Source organism: Dipodomys merriami, unplaced genomic scaffold (assembly GCF_024711535.1).
Source record: "Dipodomys merriami isolate MVZ:Mamm:240054 unplaced genomic scaffold, mDipMer1.0.p SCAF_163, whole genome shotgun sequence".
In the NCBI taxonomy this organism is placed as follows: domain Eukaryota; kingdom Metazoa; phylum Chordata; class Mammalia; order Rodentia; family Heteromyidae; genus Dipodomys; species Dipodomys merriami.
Genome location: NW_027202971.1, coordinates 2,213,741 through 2,232,300, shown reverse-complemented (window position 1 = coordinate 2,232,300; position 18,560 = coordinate 2,213,741). Strand labels below are relative to the sequence as shown.

At 54.7% G+C, this 18,560-nt stretch overlaps 1 protein-coding gene across 1 annotated transcript in view; it reads left to right on the top strand.

Annotated features, from left to right (window-relative positions):
- Positions 1-18,560, top strand: part of LOC138828721 (transmembrane protein 132D-like) — a 209,348-nt gene that overhangs the window by 104,753 nt on the left and 86,035 nt on the right. Inside the window, exon 4 of the mRNA XM_070024791.1 lies at positions 6,831-7,014. Coding sequence (XP_069880892.1) covers positions 6,831-7,014 — 184 coding nt within the window. The remainder of the gene's footprint in view (positions 1-6,830; positions 7,015-18,560) is intronic.

The following is an 18,560-nucleotide window of genomic DNA, read 5'->3' as shown; positions in this document are numbered from 1 at the left end:
CAGTGGCCCAGCTTCCCAGCCCCCCAACACCAGGCACCAACTCAGCCCTGTGGAGTCCTGTGAGCATCTGTTCTCAGACCTGCCTGGTGGGGACAACCCTGCTCGGGTGAGGCAAAGATCAAAGGGGGACTGGAAGTTAAAAAGAAGCACCAGGTCACCAGATTCAGCAGAGAAAAAGGTTAATTACGAGTTCTTGAGAGCCACATCTATGGCAAAATGCTGGGCAGCACACAGTCGCCAAGTCCAGTCCTAGGAGGCTGACAGGGTCTTCACGCACAAGGATTTGTCAGCCAGTCACAGACCAAAGACCCCAGGGGAGAGGGGCTGGGATGCCCAGGAGCCCAGTGAGATGCTGCTTACCTTTCCTGCCCCTCCCACCTGGTCTGACCGCCTGTTTTCTGCCCAAGTTGCAGGGCAGGGCAGGAAGTCGATGGCATCCCGGATCCCTGTCTACGCAGACAGCCTGCAGCCACTGCAGCAATGCTAACGTGTCTGTGACATACAATTTGGAATTCTCTTCTTCTACTTTTAGGGACAATATCCCAACCAAAAAAGTTGAAATTCTCTCCAAGTGAATATGTTTAAGAAAATGTCACAGTGTGGCAGTGAAACATTTAGCTTTATTTTATTCCTCTTTCTGGAGTAGAGATTCTAATTCGAGTGTGGAAAACGTTTCCACGTCGGGAATGGAGTTGCGGGGGGAGGGGTGGCGCTGGGATCTGAGGATTTTCAGGACATTCACTGCTGGGTAGAACGTTGCCTGCTTGTGAGGTTTCTGACTCGGGCCCCTCCCTCTCCGTCTCCCCCCTCCCCATCACTTTGGATTATGAAAAGCCTTCCTGTGCGGACGTGTGCACTGTGTATGATCATTTCAGTCACTCCGGGGAAAGCAGGGCTACAATGTGGGAACAAGTGAGGTCCGATGGGGAACTTCCCTTCAGAAATTATGCTTAAAACCAAGAGGCTGGACACCTTCATCTCAAAGGAGCTGACGTGATAATGCCCATGGGCACCGTCTTCTTAGAGACGGAAACAAACACAGGTTGGGTGGGAGAGGGAACCTCTCAGAAATAAACTTTAAAAGTTCAGTTTGGATCTATCCTGAAAAGGTAGCCAGTATCTACCTTGTTTCCCCCAGGAGCTCTTCTTTCCCGCTTTCTTACTCATCGTCGGTTCCGAAGGTCAGACTCAAGAAATCTGAACTGTGATCCCCAGATCACATTCAGTGACTCAGCAAACACGACATCTTCTGAAATATCCCTTTGCGGGGCGTGCGTGGTGTTTGCATGTTCGCGCGTCCGGTGTGCTGTCACCGTCCGTAATGGCACTGAGCATGGGCACTGGGGAGCCAGCTGGCAGCACATCACAGAGAGGGCCCCCAGCTGACCAGCCCCATCCTCAGATCATTCTCTGCACAAGAGTGGGACGTGCCGCCGGATGTGCGGTTCTAACAGGAATCTGAAGAGTCCCTAGAGTCAGGGAAACCAGCTGGGATCCGTCGTCCACCGGGAAGCAGTTGAGCCGGGGTAGCTTGGGCAGTTGGTCCTCAGGCAGACCGCGTGACGGGGTGTGTTATTACAGGGGTGGTTCCACGCGAGATCTGCTCCCTGCCCGTCCGACGGTCTGCTATGCTTCTGAATTTACATAGGCCCCACACCTCACCTGAGAGGATGCCTGTCCAGCTTCACACGTTTTCTTGGCCTGTTGCTCCTATTTCAGTTCAGTTTGTTCTGTACTGTTTATCACCCCCCAATAAGCCTGATATACAAATGGCTACCCGAACGGAAGCTTTTATCCTTGTGCCCCTGTGGGAGCCTCTGCCCTTGCATTTCTGCCTTGCTCTACTTATTCAGAATAGTATTCAGGTCGGCCCTTAAATCCGAACTCACTCATCGTCTGGGGGGAGGGGGCGGGTAGGAAGTGTTTGACCACTCTATACGTTTTTCTAACAAGGTATTCATGTCCTGAACTACATGCTATTCTACTATTTGTAAAGATCTAATAACTTCTGGTGTTTCTTATGATAAAGGCCATAAACTGGTAAGGCTGTTTCTTCATAAAGGGTGAGAAAATATGTCAGGCTTCACAGACCGTGTATTTTCTGTGCTGCGTGACCTTAAAGCCCATTTCTGGCTCAGCAATGTTGTATAAACAAGCTAAGCTTGGATCTGCCCTTGAGCCAGCGTTTGTGAGCTGATGAGGTTGGCTAGGCGATGGACGGCCTGTCCACCTTTGATCCGATCTCGTGTCCTAGGCCTGGACCCTCTGAGGATTGGGGTGCATGGATGCCTTCGGTTTTTACTGCCCCCCCCCCTCCACGAAGCGGTTCTACCGGGAGCTCTGTGTTTGATGCCACTCCTCTTTCAGAGATCGCTGCTCAGGAAGGCCTGGCCTTCCCAGGGAATTTTCCTTGATTTCCCCAATGACACTAGGTCCTCTGAAACAGGCTCTTCTCTCCCCCAACGCGGTCCCTCTGCATCCGTCCTCAGGCTGCTCTCCTGTTGGTAAGGTTGTTTATGTGATGTCCGTCCTCCCCACCGACTCCTTCCTTGACACACCCCAGACCCCACCTCTGTGTCCTTTGAGGTTGGCACAGGTAATCTGGCTGGAGGAGTTTGTACCCTCTGCGGTGTAAATATCCCAGCCCTGGCCGACGCCAGGCTGCCCCTGGGATCTGCTGTCCCTGAGCTGAGGGAGCGCGTGTGGCCTGGGATGCCGCGTGGCTGTAATCTTCCGTGGCTAACCTTGGAGTCTATACCCCATCGCTCAGGCCGTAACCAGCAGACAGCAAGAATTCCATTCACTCTGACAGATGGACCAAAGAAAGGGACACAAAGCAAAGCATCACAGGAGGAGAGCGGAGAGCCACCGCCCGGCACAACTGCGGACAACCTATTACTTCTTTTCCAGAATTAATTTCATCACGAGAGGGTCCAGGGAGAGACAAATTTATGGTGACGAAAATCTCATTACAAAGTAATACATCGGAAAGACCATGCATATCTTACTTGCTCATAAAAGGTCTTGTACTGAAAGTGCTAATGAAAAACCTAGGGAAGATACGTCAGTAATGCAAAACTTTAATCGTGTGGTCATGTCTATGAAGAAACCGTTTGTTTGAGTAATATCCTTATTTTAATCTTGAAAACAAGACGTGAAGGTGGAGATGAGAAAGGACAGGGCCTCTTCCTCCTGGAAGATGTCTGCTTGCCTCTGTCTGCACCGGATGCAAATTTCCAAAATGTCACTGAGGATGGCGGGGTGGTGGGCGGAGAAGCTGACGGAGGTGCTGCCGGCCTTCCTGACACGGGGATTCTCTGCCCCGCCTCTGCTCCCCGCTGCCTTTCACGTAACATTTATTCATTGCCTTGGGTATCGCTCTTATTCTGAAAGTGCTTCCATTGCCTTGGAGACAGGCTCCGAAGTGAGGATCTGTGCGCGGCTGGTCTGCTGGTTTTGTGGCCAGCCGGGACGGTACCGTGGGGGATCCGGGAGGGAAGAGCCGGAGCGAGGGCGATGTTTTGGGCGGTGGCTGGCTTCGGGGCAAACCCACAGGGCAACTGTGGACTGTGTGGGCGTGGCTCTTTTCCTTGACTGGCACAGAAGCCAGAACTTCAGTCCTCGTCGGTGCGGATAGACGCCAGAGGTTCCTGCACTGGTGAGCTTGCAGGCTCCAGGGCTCAGAAAGAGCCAAGCCAGGAAAGCTGTAGCGCGGGCCAGTGGGCCCTGGCTCCACAGTCAGAGCCGGGTGAGCTGCCCCGGACGCGGTCCTCCACAGTGCTCCACCCCTAACCTGTGCTCCCCTTCAAGTGACCTTCAAACAATATTTTGAATAATTACCGATTTGTGCTTCAGACTTCCGTCTGGAGAACTGGAAGGTGGAGATGGAAGGTCACTCTCCACTCTCCACGTCTCCCGCCCCCCGCCCCCTCCCGGTCTAGAAACAGGTGCATGAGAATCCTGAGGTTTGAAGCGTGATGCCAGGTTTGGGCCTCAGTGTCTGCTGACATGGCTCTGCAGAGCCTTGTTTAGACCCGGCCTCTGGGCCCTGGGGTGGCAGCAGAGGCTGGGAGAGGGGGGCTCGGCCTCTGTCCACGAGTGGAGCTGAGTCAGGGCCGCGTCTCCTGGAAGGGCGGAGTTGCTCATGGCCCATAGGCTTGGCCCAGTCTGTCCCATGGGATCCCTTCCTGGGGAAGGGACTGGAGTGCGCGGCACAAAGGAGAAGCGAGGAGGGCCACACAAGTCAGAGTGTCGCTCACCATCGCTGCTCAAGGGAGCTGGACTCCAGGAGATCGCGCCCAGTCGGCACGCAGAAGGCTGCCAGCAGGCAGCTGAGTGTGCACAGGTGTGCCAGCGGCCCCCGCTCCACTCCCTTCTCCTCCGTGAAGGACCGCAAGCGAGACTAAAGGGAGGATGAGCCGTTGCTGGCAGTGAGCACCCAGGGAGGCGGAGGGCACCCACGGCCGTTTTTGTGAACGAGGCCCACGTGGATGGATGGGCAGCGGGAGGAGGCGGGGGCCGTGCCCACGACCCAGCAGAAGCGATGGCTGAGCAGCTCCACGGCTCAGCCCTGCGTCTCCTGGGCTGGAAGTATAACCTTACCCATGAGCTCCTGGGCGTCTAAATGGAAAGAGAGAATGAAGAAAGCAAGAATGAAGGGAGCGAGGGAAAGAAGGGCATGAGGGACTGGCTGGAAGGAGAAATCAGAACCCTGCAAGGTGGTGGCCGGTCCAGGTTTATTTGTGAAATTCCTCAGGGAAGTTCTGTTGCGTGGGCAGGGCAGGCACGTTGTATCAACTGCGCCCTGGCTCGCGCAGTTCCCGCCGTGGATTTCCGTCTGACAATAGGAGGAATCGTCCTCCAGCTTGGAAGTCGGTGCAGAAGACCCCTCTCCTCAGGGCGCAGGGAGTCTGAGCATGAAGCTGCTTGACTCACATGTGGTGATGTGATCACAGGTTAGAGTTTAGTGCGAAGAAGTGATAAAGATTACCAGATGTGCAGGAGTTCTGGAAACTCTCGGGTGCTAAGGCTCTGAATGTTCAAACATCCAGTGATTCGCCAATGACACAGATTGAGATATTCTGAAGCTACATCACGGTGTGCAGGGTATATCGAGAAAATCGCCAGGAGCTCAGCCCACAGCCCCAGCATGGCAGACCGGCCTACACGTTGGTCTCCACGGAGAGATCTTTCTAGAAGAAATGAGCACGTGCAAAGTTCTGCTCACACGTTCGTGTCTTGAGGATTGTGCTGGTCCTTGGGTTAGGAATTCCCAAAGCAGCGTGCTGCAAGCGCCCAGTTCAGAAGAGAGAGACCAAGGGAGCGCCGGAGGGAGAAGAGGTTTGTGGAGACCACATGAGGTTACAGAAGGAGGAAGCGCGTTGAATCATCGTGGTGGTGGGTCGTACGTGGGCTTTGTAGATGAGAAAAACTCAAAGGCAGGGTTGTAAGCTGCTTATGACATAGTGAATTCCGTAAGCAAAATGTGATCTTTAATACATGGAATCTAAAAAGACAAAGATTGTTCTCTGAGATGGCCGTTGGGGGGGAAGAGGGGCGTTCGCCATGCACAGGGTGACTTCTCCGTGCGGTCCCGTGTCCCTGAGCTCAACTTCTACTAATTCTGTTCTATAGATCTGCCACTCCTTGACAAAACACAAGGCACAGCTCAGCACAGCCATTCCAGAGATGGCATCATGTCATCAGTGAGAACGTAGCACCAGAATGCTTTCAAAGTCCAACAAATAAAGACAAAAGTGTGCTCGCTAGCCTTCTCTTCCCGATGTTTCCCGGTTCTGGGTAACAATGCCACTGTCTTCACTTGGGAGAAGACTACGTGTCGCTTATGATCAAAGGAAGTCTGGTTTCCGTCTTCCCCTCCTTTTGTCTCTCTTTTCCACTCCGCCTCTGTATCTGTCTCCTGACATCCGCATCATGTGGTGGCGTGCTCCCTTGCCTTCACCTCTGTAGGAAGGTCAGTGAAGGCTCCTGACTGCTAGAGTTCACCACACCTTCGCAAAGGTGTAAAAACCGAGTCTTTCCAGCTGGATCTGGGTAGAGCCCTCCCGAGGGGCCTCGTGTGATTCTCCCCACAGCTTCACCTCCTCCTCTGGGCGTAACTGCCACAAAGCTGAGAGCGGGAAGTGTAGAAAACCAGACGTGACAGGCCACGAGCGATTAAACCCACCTAAAGAGCCACTAAATTAGCTGGTGTTTGAGCCTGCATTTGTTTCCAGTGCATGGCCACTGGAAACAGACATGTCTAAGCTAGTATTTGTCACAGTTACGCCTCTCTGCAGGTCATGCTGGGCGGCCTCTCCGAGCTCCTCAGCTCGGGCCGCTGGGCCCTGGACTCTCACTCACTCATGCCTGGACCCTGTATCATTAGCGCCGGGTAGTGAAGCCACATCACCTTTCGATGCTCTCAACATTCTGTGGTTCCAGCTTGACCTGGCTGTGGCTCTGGAACCAAGCAGGACAGAGGTTTCTGAGAGCCGGGGAGGAGCCCTCCTGATGTGGTGGTTAGAAGAAGGAGTTTAGGAAATGCATCCGTTATTTGCAATGCCTGCCCTGGGGATGCTGAGCAGCTCCCAGAATGAGCAATGGAGACTCTTGGGCGATGGCACCCAGAGTGTAGGCAGACCGTAATCCCCTCAGGCTTCAGATCCCAGGGAGCTGAGAATACGGGCGTATGCCGCCCTGTCCGGCTCTGGGTCGCCCTCCTTAACCCGGCCACCTCAGGGGGAGGGTGTGAACACCCCCCCACCCCCCGCACGGCTTCCGGTGCCGCTCCAGCCCTCACGCCTGCTCTCCTCTGCTCTCCTCCGCAGGGCGGACGGAGCCTCCCACGAAGTCATGCAAATTGACATCAAAATCGAAGAGCCCAGCGACACACCCGCCACGCAGCTTGTCACCTGGCAGGTGGAGTACCCGGGAGAGATCACGTCTGACTTGGGAGTGTCCAAGATCTACGTCAACCAGAAGGACCTGATTGCAGTCATACCGCTGGCCATGGTAAGGGGGGCTCCAAGCCGGGGGATGGGATAATGGGGGGAACTGGACTGTGACGTACACTGCCAATACCCAACTCTAATTATATATTCCTAAATAGTACTCAAAACGCTTCTTAGACAAACCCCGGCATTAGCTATGAGCCTACATTTTTTGAAAAGTACCGATAATTTGATCAATGTGCATCCTGCGTGTTTATGGGTCTGAAATGCGTGCAAACCATGTGGAGATGTTCCAAGCACGCGGATGACTGCCTGATTTGTAGGAGGACTGGGGAAGGGGCGCTCTGGCGTCGCGTGTGACTGAGCTCTACGTGGATGGGCGTGTCGATGGACGGGGCTGCCTCCGCCCTCGCTGCCGCACGAGGCGCTGGATGCTCAGTGCTGAGTGTCTGCGTGGCTCCCCCGGGCTCTGGGAGCCTCATCTACGGCCTGGTGGGACGGCCCAGGCCCGTTCTCCATGTGGAGTCCTGCAGCGCAGGCCTCTCCACCTGCGAAGGATGGGAAGGCCTCGGTGCACGCGTGGACACGGAACGGGGCCTGGGGCTGTGGAAATAGCGCAGGGGTCCATCAGCCCTTACCCTGGGTCCGTCCCCCGCGTTGCCACAAAAGAAAGGCAGGAAGGGAAGGCGGGACCCACAGCACAGTGGGTAGAGGAACCCCAGGCCCTCCTGCCCGCCCGGGAGGCCGAGGCCGCAGTGGCGCAGGGGTGGGGAGCAGAGTGGGGAGTGGCCTGGGGACTCTTGGTGGCGTGTAGATGTAAGGACTTCCCACCCAGGCTGCAGGTGAGAGCGAGACTGCAGTCAGTGCTGAGAAGCTGAGTCCTGCCTCCCAGCAGACAACCCACAAGTTTAGCAGATTTTTTTAAAACTATTAACAAATCCTCCAGTTTAGGTTGTTCCGTTGAAATCTTTGCACACATCTCTGATTCTTGGAGGTTAACCTTTAGAACTAAACTTTAATCCAAGGTTCGGAATCAAAGGCTAGGAAGCGTTGTGACGCTCCTTGGTAAAGGCTCTCAAATTGCCTTCTAGGAAGCTGCACTTAATTTACAATTCTGCCCACTGCGGGGGGATGGCCCTTCCACCTCACCAACACAGAGAAGAGCTCATTTTTACGAATACGCAATTTATGGAGCAAAGATTATCTGTGCTGCCTTCTTCTGCCTCGCTTGGGTTACTTTTTTTAAAACTTCCTCATTAAACATTTGTCTTTGCCATTATATTTTCTCATGAGGAATCCAACCTCTTGGATTACTTTGCTACAAACCTCGTTTTTTTAATCATGGGAAACAAAATCACAGAATAATAAAGTACCGTCTTGACCATTCTGAGCATACGCAGGTCCCACTCACGTGCACTGTATCTCTACAACCTTTTCCCTTTGAACACCCGAAAACTGCATCCCTACTGAGCGCACGTTCTCTTCCCCCTCCCCCAGACATCGGGGGTCGGTCACCTCCCTTTCGGTACACTGGTGACACTAGTCCCTCCTCCCGACACCTCTCCTGTGTTCTTACCTGACCTCCGATTGACACATCATCTGTATCCTTCTGTCACTGTCTGGTTGATGCATTGCCTGTACTCTTAGCTAACTCTTTGATTGACACATGGCCTATAGCCTTACCATTTTGCGATTTGCATTATAATTGTACAGGCTGTGTTTTGGCATGCAGAGTGGTTTGCCTGCTTCAGTTTTTATATGATCAAATCCATCATCAATCTCTTCCAAAATGGAAACACACTGTATCCCCCTGACCATATCCAGAGGAAAAACCATTCCTATTGTATTTATCTCATAAAACCTGCACATCTTAAAACAGATCTAAAAGTCTAAGCACAGCCCACTTAGATATATGCAGCACAAGAACCTTCCAGAAGCCACGATCCAAGCAGCTGCGGCCGCTGCTCCCGCTGGGTGGGGTTTGAGAAGGGTGCTGGGCGTGGCTCGGGTGCTGAGTTCTCCGTGGAGGTGTAATTTAATTCCATCTTGAGGGAAGTTCTGAAATGAAATGCAGTTCCCGTGTCCAGAGCCTTGAAAGCTTTTTTATTTTCCTAATCCAATCATATATTTTTATGAGTTTCGGTCCTTTTCTTATCCAAGAAATAGTGCTTTACTATGTCCTAGGCAAAATACGTTTTGTCCTTAGGGAGGAAGATTCTGAAAAGAGGGTCATTAAACGTCCATTAGCATGAATCTGTCAGGTGTACACCGCAGCCACGTGTGTGGCTTAGAAGCTCAGAATCGCTCTGGGAATACACTTGGTGTGGAGGAATGTTGTCTCTCGTTTCTCACTGGCTCCTGAGTTTGGACCAAAGCACCGTTTTGAGCTTATGCCAGAGTCCAGAGATAGCAATGCTGATGTGCACTTGAGCCGGACTGGCGGGGCCTGGAGGTGCTGTAGTAAGTGTGTTTGGCTGTGCCTGGCAGATACTGCTCCTGTCGGTGTGGGAAGAGGCTGCTGGGGCCCCGTCGGCCCGCTGCTGCTCCAGGCCGGGGAATGGAAGCGGCCGACCCAGTCCCCGTGGGATGTGAAGCAAGCCTTCTCTCCCACCACCAGACTCCTGACCAGTCCTGCTTTACTTTGGCGACCACGCTTTCATTATTTATCGTTGTTGCTGGTCTGGGACGTGCAGGTGACGCTGGGTCGGGAATGGAGTCAGAGGCACGTCCACAGAGACCGTGAGAGTCCTCAGGATGTACGATGGAGTCCGTGAGCCCGTGGCCTCGGTGGTGGTGGCGTCTGGTACCGACGATGACCACCAGGGTGCAGACGCAGCCTTGGGGAACCTCGGGGAAGCCCACAGAGGTTGAAACGAAAACAGGCCTCCAATGTGCCACCGGCACGCTCTTCCTTCCGGAAGGGCAACTCTCACAAGATGGGAACAGGGGCACACTGGGCGCATTCTACCTCCACCCGGGTCTCCCTTGACCCTCACCGGGAGACAGGCCCGGAGGCCCCGGCGGGGTCCTCGTCGGGAGGAGAGCAGGTGAGTCGGGCTCAGAGGCTGGCGTGGCTTTTCCCTGGGAGCCACAGTGGCCCCCAGCCGCGCCCACAGCGGGAGCAGGTCCACTCGCACGTCCTTTTCTTCTTCACCCCGTCCCTCCTCGTGTCACTTCACCTTTAGAACCCACCCAAGTCCCCCTCGGACGGTGGGAGCAGCCAGACTGCAGCATGCAGCCTCCCAGAGCTGCGCCACAGCCAGTGGCGCCAGGTGCCAGGTGGGCCCCGGGCGGGCGGGCGGGCTGCGTCCCTGAGTTCCTCCCCTGTGGACGCTCGGGGTGACGGGAAGTCACCTGCTTCCTGATCAAGGACCGTCTCCTAAACCTGCAACTCAGCTGGAAGTCTTCCTTTCTGCAAGCCTGCAGACGAAGCTTTCCTGCCGCATTTTATGGCCACACCAGTTTTCTGTTGTTACAAGCTTCCTGATGAAAGGCACCAAGCCTGGAACAATTCTATCTTTAAACCAAAGGGATTTGTTTTGCATTGGCCCGCCCGCTCTTCATCTTCAGAGTCGTAGGATGCAGTTGTGCAACACACCCACTCTGTCTCTGACTGTCTGTCTGTGTCTGTCAGCCTATCTGTCTGCCTGCCTGTTTGTGTTTGTCTGCCTGTCTGTGTCTGCCTGCCTGTCTGTCTGTCTGTCTGTATCTGTCTGCCTGTCTGTGTCTGTCTGTCTGTCCCCAGGACCGTGCCTGCACTTCGCCCATGTCCTCCTCATCTGCAGACCCAGCAGAGCCCAGGCACACAGGCTGGTTTGGAAGTTGCCTGGCTGTGTTTAGTATGCACAGGTAGCAGTCCATTGGTGGTCACTCGCTCAGTGAGATCAGGACCCCCCTCACACACACCTCAAATTATGGAAGGCACTGTGATTTCCTGGCTCCCGCAAGGAAAGATCTTCGTTTTCTTCTTTAAATTTGTGGGCACCAAAGCCGATTCCTGGCTCGTGTTGTCTGACTTTTCATGGTGTTCTTCCCTTGTGTCAACCTGTTAATTAATATGCCACATCCCCTCTGTTGTTTTACTTAGACTTTTTGAAAATTCAGTCACACTGCGACGCGCACCGCCACTTTCATTTTCGTACCTCCTCAACCAAGTGCAAATTAAGACGCGGCCACAGCCCTTGAGAAGAAGCTCTGCATTAGGACACCTTCTCTCTCTGTGCTTCTCGAGTGGCCACTGTTCCCTCCTAGGAGCACTTGATAATTATGCCGCGTGCTTGCTGCGCCTCCGTTTCCAGGTGCACTCTGCCGTCAGCGCTGCACACGAGGTGACGCGGTGATGCCCGTCCTGACCCTCGACCCCCGGAGGAGCGTGCACGGCATTGCAGCCTGGCCCCTCACTGCCCAGCCGAGACTATGCCCCGGAATTAGATTCCAGATAGATGGGCCTCGCTGTTCATTCTGACAGCCAGCCCAGTGTGGTCTCTCATTGGCAACGGCAGAATATAGACTGTTGATTAGAGCGATATGCAAAAAAAAAAAAAAACACCTTCAGAAAATGCAAAAGCAACGATGTGTACCGGTAAAATGCGGGATTGGAGACGCCTTATTGAAATAGGAGAAGGCATCTGAAAGTGGATTATTTATTATGCACAAAGCTGCCTCGTACCCCGCCGCGGCCCCTCCCGCCTCCCCGGTTCTCTTTGATGCGCCTTAATGAGCTATCCTCTCCAGAGGTGATTTATAATGAGGCGGTGGCCGGTGCAGAGCTTCTGCAGGTACAGGATACAAAGCCAGTGCAGGAGGACTGTTGCTGGAATTGTCTGAGGCACGGTTATTACAGCCCCAGCCGTTGTACAACAAGTCTCGCCCTGTGAACAAATGCTCGTGATGTGACTCATTTTGTAGGCTCCACAGAAACACAGCCCACACGGGGAGCATCTGCGTGTGCCAGAACCGCGTGGAGCAAACAGCCCACGTGAGGTAGCAGGTGGTAAACAGGCCAAGAACAATAGCTGGGAATGATTGCAGGACGGACGGGGCTGGGGGGGTCTGAGGGAGGTGGACGCAGTCAGGCCAGGCGGTCGCTGTGGAAGGGATGCTAACTGAGGCGGTCCAGCCTCGGAAGGAGTGGGAAGAGCTGTCTGTCAGTTAAAGTAGAAGTCGGGCCCCTGCAGCAGCTTGGGGTCCTTTGACTGGGAAGATCCACTGTCCCTGGGAACGGAGCCCGGGGCTGAGTGCGGAGGCGGTGGTGGGAGGGAGGCCCGGGTCATTAGTGACGGAGGGTTGCCCGCCCGTCTTTCTGGGACCATGGCTCGGAACCCCCGCCAAGGCCTGTTCCACGTCTGCTCTGTGTGCCCTGAGAACCGGGGGCGGGAGGCTGGCGGTGGAGAGGGAAGGGGCGTCTTGGGCGGTGCTGCCAGTCCACGCAGAAAGTCAGCACAGGGTCTCGAGAGACGCTGCTGCAGTGGCTGCCGCCACGGAGACGGCAGACAGTGGAGCTCTCCAGGAAGACCACGCCACGGAGACGGCAGACAGCGGAACTCTCCAGGAAGACCACCACACCACGGAGACGGCAGACAGCGGAACTCTCCACGAAGACCACGCCACGGAGACGGCAGACAGCGGAACTCTCCACGAAGACCACGCCACGGAGACGGCAGACAGCGGAACTCTCCAGGAAGACCATGTCAATGCCCAGCAAACAAGCACTGGGAAGAGGGGAGGGCCGGGCTGCGGGGAGAGGGTGGAAGAATGCCGTGTGGGGGAGGGGGACGCAGGCAAGAGTTCAACACACAGACCACAGAGCTGAGAACTGTGAGGGAAGGGGTGGGCAGGGGGGATGTGGAGGTGGTAACACAGGTCAGGAGGCACTGTACACACGCTGCTGTGTTCAAGAGAAAATGAACATTAAACACACACCCTAATATTGAGACAGTATTAAGGGAAGGGGTGACGTGGATCAAGACCCCCTGTCTTCATAAACTGCTTTGGTGAATGGCGACTCCTCCATACAACTACTTAAAGATTATAAAATATTCCCAAAAAAAAGTAAGAAAGGGAGGGAGGGAGGAAAGGAGGAAGGAGGGAAGAAGGGAGGGAGGGAGGGAAGGAGGGAGGGAAGGAGGGAGGGAGGGAGAGAGGGAGGGAGGGAAGGAGAGAGGGAGGGAAGGAAGGAGGGAGGGAGGGAGGGAGGGAGGAAGGGAGGAAGGAAGGATGGAGGGAGGGAGGAGGGAGGGAGGAAGGAAGGAGGGAGGGAGGGAGGGAGGGAGGGAGGGAGGAGGTAGTGACAGGATGGAGGAGGCAGGATGTAGATGTGTGTAGACACTCCTGTGTGCAGCTGTGGGGACTCGTGCGTGGATGGGAAGACGTGTTGGAAGGGGAGCAGCAAGGTTGAGTCTAGAGTAGACCGCTCTCCCTGGCCCAGGCTCCCGGGTGCATCCGTGTTCTGAAACCTAAGTCATCCGACATGGCAGCCACAGCCAGGACCACGGCCCGGTTCTGGACTGTGGATTGGGGGGGCTGAGGGGCTGCCAGTCTTAGCGTACACTTGAATGGAATCTGCACGAAGTACTAGTCAGGGTCAGGCGACAGGGCGCGGCCCAGTGACGCCTTGGGAACGCAGGGCTGTGCACACTGCGTGCTCTGTGTCCCGCCACCCTGCTCTGCCCCCCCCCCCCCCCCGGCCTCCTGTGTGATTGGCAGCTAGCGAGTGCCTCCTCTGGGAGGGACCGTGGAAGCCGCTCCCCCTGGTGGCCACCCGTCATCGACGACGCTGCTGGGTGGACAGTGCCGGCTGCGATGGGACGTGTCCCTCGTGCCGCCGCCGAGCGGTGGTGCCAGCTGTGGCAGCCATTCCACACACACGCTCCCGAGTCAGTTACCTCCCCTCCCCACCCAGCCCACCTGCCGGCACGGGCGTCTGAATACCAACGATGCCCTGTGATCACGTCTGCCCCGGTTGCATGCATTGGGGTATTTTATTGTAAGACACTTGCTTTTCTCTTCGGAAAGTCAGTTAAAGTATCTTATTGATTTTGTTTCAAAGGGTGTGCCCCGGCAGATTGCAGTGCGGTGCTTATTTCAGAACAATCAAATGAGTGCTGCGTTCGTCTAACATTAATATTTGCCACAGAAGGGAGCTTCGGCGCCCGTCGGGTTGATCGCCCTCCGGGAAGGGCCACGTGGTCGATCTTCTCAGTTTTGCAGGGGGTGTGGTCTCTGCCCGGCCACCAAGTAGCCCGAAGCACCCAGGAACAGGCTGGCATGTGGGTGCAACAGACTTCCAATAAAGCTATTTATACGGGCACCGAAACCGGAGTCCCGTGTGCTTCCCGCGTATCAGCGCGCAGGGAGGTGCTGTTGATGGATTTTTCCCCAAGTCGTTTGTAAATGCGAAGAGTTTCCCAGCTGCACACGTTCCGGACTACAGCTTGCACGCTATTGCGTCTGAATCCCTGATCACACCTGGACATGCCCGAGCCCCAGCGACATCTGAGTTTTCTCCTCCTGCCAGTTGAAAATTCACTACAGGAATGTCACGACACACTTCCGCCTTCTGGGATAAGGCGTTTGCTAACGTGTTTTAAAATGGACATTAAAGTGTTGTCCTGGGGGAAAGAGTATTGTCTGCAGCGGGCACCGGCCTTTGAGCTGGTACAGAGGCCTCGAAAGAGGGCCCACGGTCGACGGCCGCCAGGGTGGGCAGCCGCTCGGCAGGCCAGCACCCCACCCCGAGGAGCGAGCGCCCGCCCGAGGAGCGAGCGCAGGGATGCGTGGCGCAGGCACGGGATGGACAGCAGCCTTGCGCTCCGCCGCCTCCTCCAGCCACGCTGGGGGGCGTGAGATCCCACGCCCGCCTGTAAAACCAGCTTCACCCCGAGCAGGGCCTGCTTGTGACGGCAGAACGCTGCATTGCCGGCACACAGATGCGCCCAGCGCCCCGGCCCGCGGGTGGGACCAGTCCAGGGGTGTAGAGGAAGAAAGCAGAAGTCCCACGTAGATGCCCAAATCGGATGGCACCAGGTTTCGGTGGAGAAGCTGACTGCTTTTCCATCTCGCTTTCTAAGCGGGTCTTCCTACAGAAGAAGTGCTTGAAATCCAGATCACTGAGGACAAAGGGCGAGCCACCACTGTGCCTCGGCAGACTGGCCGGTGTGTGCAGGCTCAGGCTCAGGGCCGGGCCGGGCACCAGGGCTCCACAGCCAGGAAACACGTCAGTCCAGCCACGCTGGCCTGGAGACCTAAGGAAATGTGTGCTAGGTGGTGACGTTGCGTTGGAGAGCGAGCTCCGGCCAAGAGTTAAAGCTCTGAGATGCATTAATGTGTGCGTGTAACTCACGACCTTCCCTTGCAAGGATCTTTACAAACATGTTACAGAGTAATTTGGCCGTCTTCAGCCCAAGACCTAAGGGCTTCAAATCATCTCTCCTCCTCCCCACCCGCCCCCTGAGAAATATCTATTTCTGGGTCAATTTAATTTGCCTTTGGCTCGCTGGCAGTGGTGCCCTGGTCTGTGAATCCTTGCAATGCTAGGAGCTTTCGTCACTTGGTTTCAGTTGGGATGTGTTCTTTCTGGGAGCCTGGCATTCACCCCCACCCCGGTTCCTAATGGCATGACTTTGCTGTCGGAGGAGATGGAGGCGTCGCCGCTCAAGCCGTTTAATGATAAAAGCATGAGGAGTGTGAGCCAGGAGGAGCCCCTTTCACGCTCTGAGAGCAGCTGTATTATAAAACAACAGAACGAATCAGATCGCCGCGAGGAAATTCCTCAGAACCGCCACCGAGGGATGTGCGGTGGCCGTTCAAAGCGACTTCTTACGCAGCTTACTTCCCTCCAGATAAAAAGGAGCAGAAGACAGTGTCTAAGCTGCTCCGTGCGTTCCGTGCCACTTCAAAGATGGACATGGAGGCCAAGAGTCCTTGTGCCTTTATCGTTCCATGCAGGTATGAAGAGACCACGTATGGACGGCCAGTGGGGTGGCCGAGGCTCCTGTGGTTCACAGAGATGCAGTCCCCCTCTCCCCTTCAGATTCTTCTGTCTGAGATAAGAAAGAGGAGATCAAAAATCTGGGTATGAAAGTAGGATGCAGATGGCTATTGTCTTTCTAGAAGAATCCATCTTTTAAAACTCTGAAACTCCTCGGCATCGGTTTCTGCGGCCGCACGCAGGGACTCGCGGCTTTCCCGTGCTCTCCACGCACCTTGAGAGTCAGAACCGTCTCGCGTGCAGATGACCCAGGCTGGCCTTTGCGGGGCTTTCGTACCGTCGGTTTCTGTGTTCTGAAGTGTTTCTTTCTCCCGGGGTTCCTGGTGCGTGGTTTGACGGCCTTCTGCCCTTGGTGAGCTGGGAATGGTCCCGGCTGCTTTTTCCAATCCCAGTGTATTGAGCACATCTGAATTGCTCAGTCCTTAACACCCCGGCCTCCTCGTGCTCATGGGCTCAGGGTGAACGTTAGCTCAAGCACCTCGGGATGAAGATAGTCTCTCCTCAGGATGGCCAGGGCAGGGGCCTGCAGGTGGGGTCACCGTTCAGAGCGCCTCCATCCGGCAGGTCTTACCTACGCCCCGCCAAGTCAGTGTGAGAAAGGAAAGGGGGCCTAGCCCGACAGAGCCAGCCCCTCAGGGAGGGCTAGGAAGCTGTAGAGGACCTACTGGCCAATAATGCTGGCCACCTGGCTGTTCAGTGTTGGCTACCGGAGAACACGTGCACCATCAGTAACTGGCCGCCTGAAAGCCCTCCAGCCTGTTTATTCTGGTGGCTCCAAGCAAGACAGGGAGAAGGCTGGGTCCTCTCTTTTCTTTCCTTATCTTTAATAGCCAGACGGAGGAGTTACCATTCACATGTCAGCGTGTGGTACAACGCGTCTCTCCCTTTCTGCGTCTCCCCATCCCTCCCGATCCTACCAACCCTGCAGCTTCACTGGTATTAGGGAATATGCCCAGGATGTTGTGGGTTCTCCTTAAAGGAAGGGGTAAACCGAGGCTGTGAAGAGATCCTGCGTGGTGAGCACCAGTTTCCAGCTCTCTGCTCACATAAGTAGCCTAACCTCAGGACGTCTTCCTTGCAAACTCGGACTAAAAGCTTCAGCTACTCGCCCCCTTTCAGCTGTGTGACATCTAAATAGAGTCTGATCGATATCCACCCACAACAGCCACAACCACATCAGGCAGACAGAAAGCCCTTCACCAGGTCTCCCATTCCATCAAACACTCTGAGTGTGGTCTTAGAACAGCCCCGAGAGAATGGCTGAATCACCGACCCTCTCTGCCTTTCCCCATACTCTAGCTAATAAACCCACCTAAGTGGTCTGTGCCATTTGTTGTGTTTTGTTAGCATTTTGAGACTTAACCGAGAGGCATTCTGCTCTTTCTGAAGGACCATTTTATTTTTGCCTCTATGTTCGATTTGTGATTGCTAAACAAGTCAATGGGTCACTGATTATTTGAGAAGCGAGTGATGGTGGAAAGCACTGCTTGTGTTTGGTTGGCCAAAGTGGTTGGGGGGGGGGCAAGAAAGGGAATTCATTAGTGAATTGTCCTTCCCGAGATGGTTCCCAGTTATTTATATACTGTATCATAAATCCAAAGGGAAGTCACTTTCTTATAAAGAATCCCTTACAGAATGTTCCTTATTCATTCACGCATCCATAGATATGTTATGTAGACACACGTAGCCATGTATATATGTATTTGTCTGCAGACACATGTGTCTGGACACATGCATGTCTAGATATCTCTGTGTATAGCTATGTGTGCATATGGATATTGCTCATCTCTGTGTTGGCCGCATGGCTAGCCATTCCAAAATAACATAGACGTGCCCCTTCTCTCCTGGAGACGGCAGTAAGGAGACTCACAGGGACAGGTAAACAATGATGGAATGCATCAAGAGAGCTGGTGTCAGCTGGGGGCCGGTGGCTCCTGCCTGTCTTCCCAGGGTCCCAGCTACTGTCTTTCTGCGCTGGCTCTTCTCCGTGGCAGAACTTCCTCCAGGTTGATCTGTATTGTTGCGAATGGCTCTTAGGTCATGGGTGTTATCACGCCGCCTTATCACTAGGCCTGAATTGGCTTGAATAGGATCAATGCTAACACCGCAGGGCTGAGATTTCTGGTGCCATGCCAGGCCAGGGATGAAAGGCACGGGGTGGCGGTGTGGTCCCCCCCACGGTGGCTGTGTCCCCAAGGACCCCGCGTGGAAACGCAGATGGGCCCCTTGCTCCCTGTGGAGTGCTCTAGTTTCCCATTCTCTTAGAAGCTCTCTGAAATCTGCCTTCCCCCTTGCATGAACACACACGACTCTTGAAACTAGTAGCACTAATTTTAAAGCAAATTTGAATAGTACCTCTAAGAATGTCACGAGTTACATTTGGAATTGCTAAATTTACTTAGGCTGGGAGAAAAAAATGTAACAAGTCAGTCTTTCAATCCTTGTCCTACGTGGCGTCTGCGCACCACCAGCTCCGCATCTCCAAGGGGGCCTGAGGGGAGGCTGGCCAGCTCCCCAACTCCGCCGGTTCCCATCTCTGCCCTGGCTTTGAGGGCTCACACCCCACCTGGCTTTCTCCTTGTCCTGGCTCTCCGCCACACCGTGGGCCCGAGGCTCAG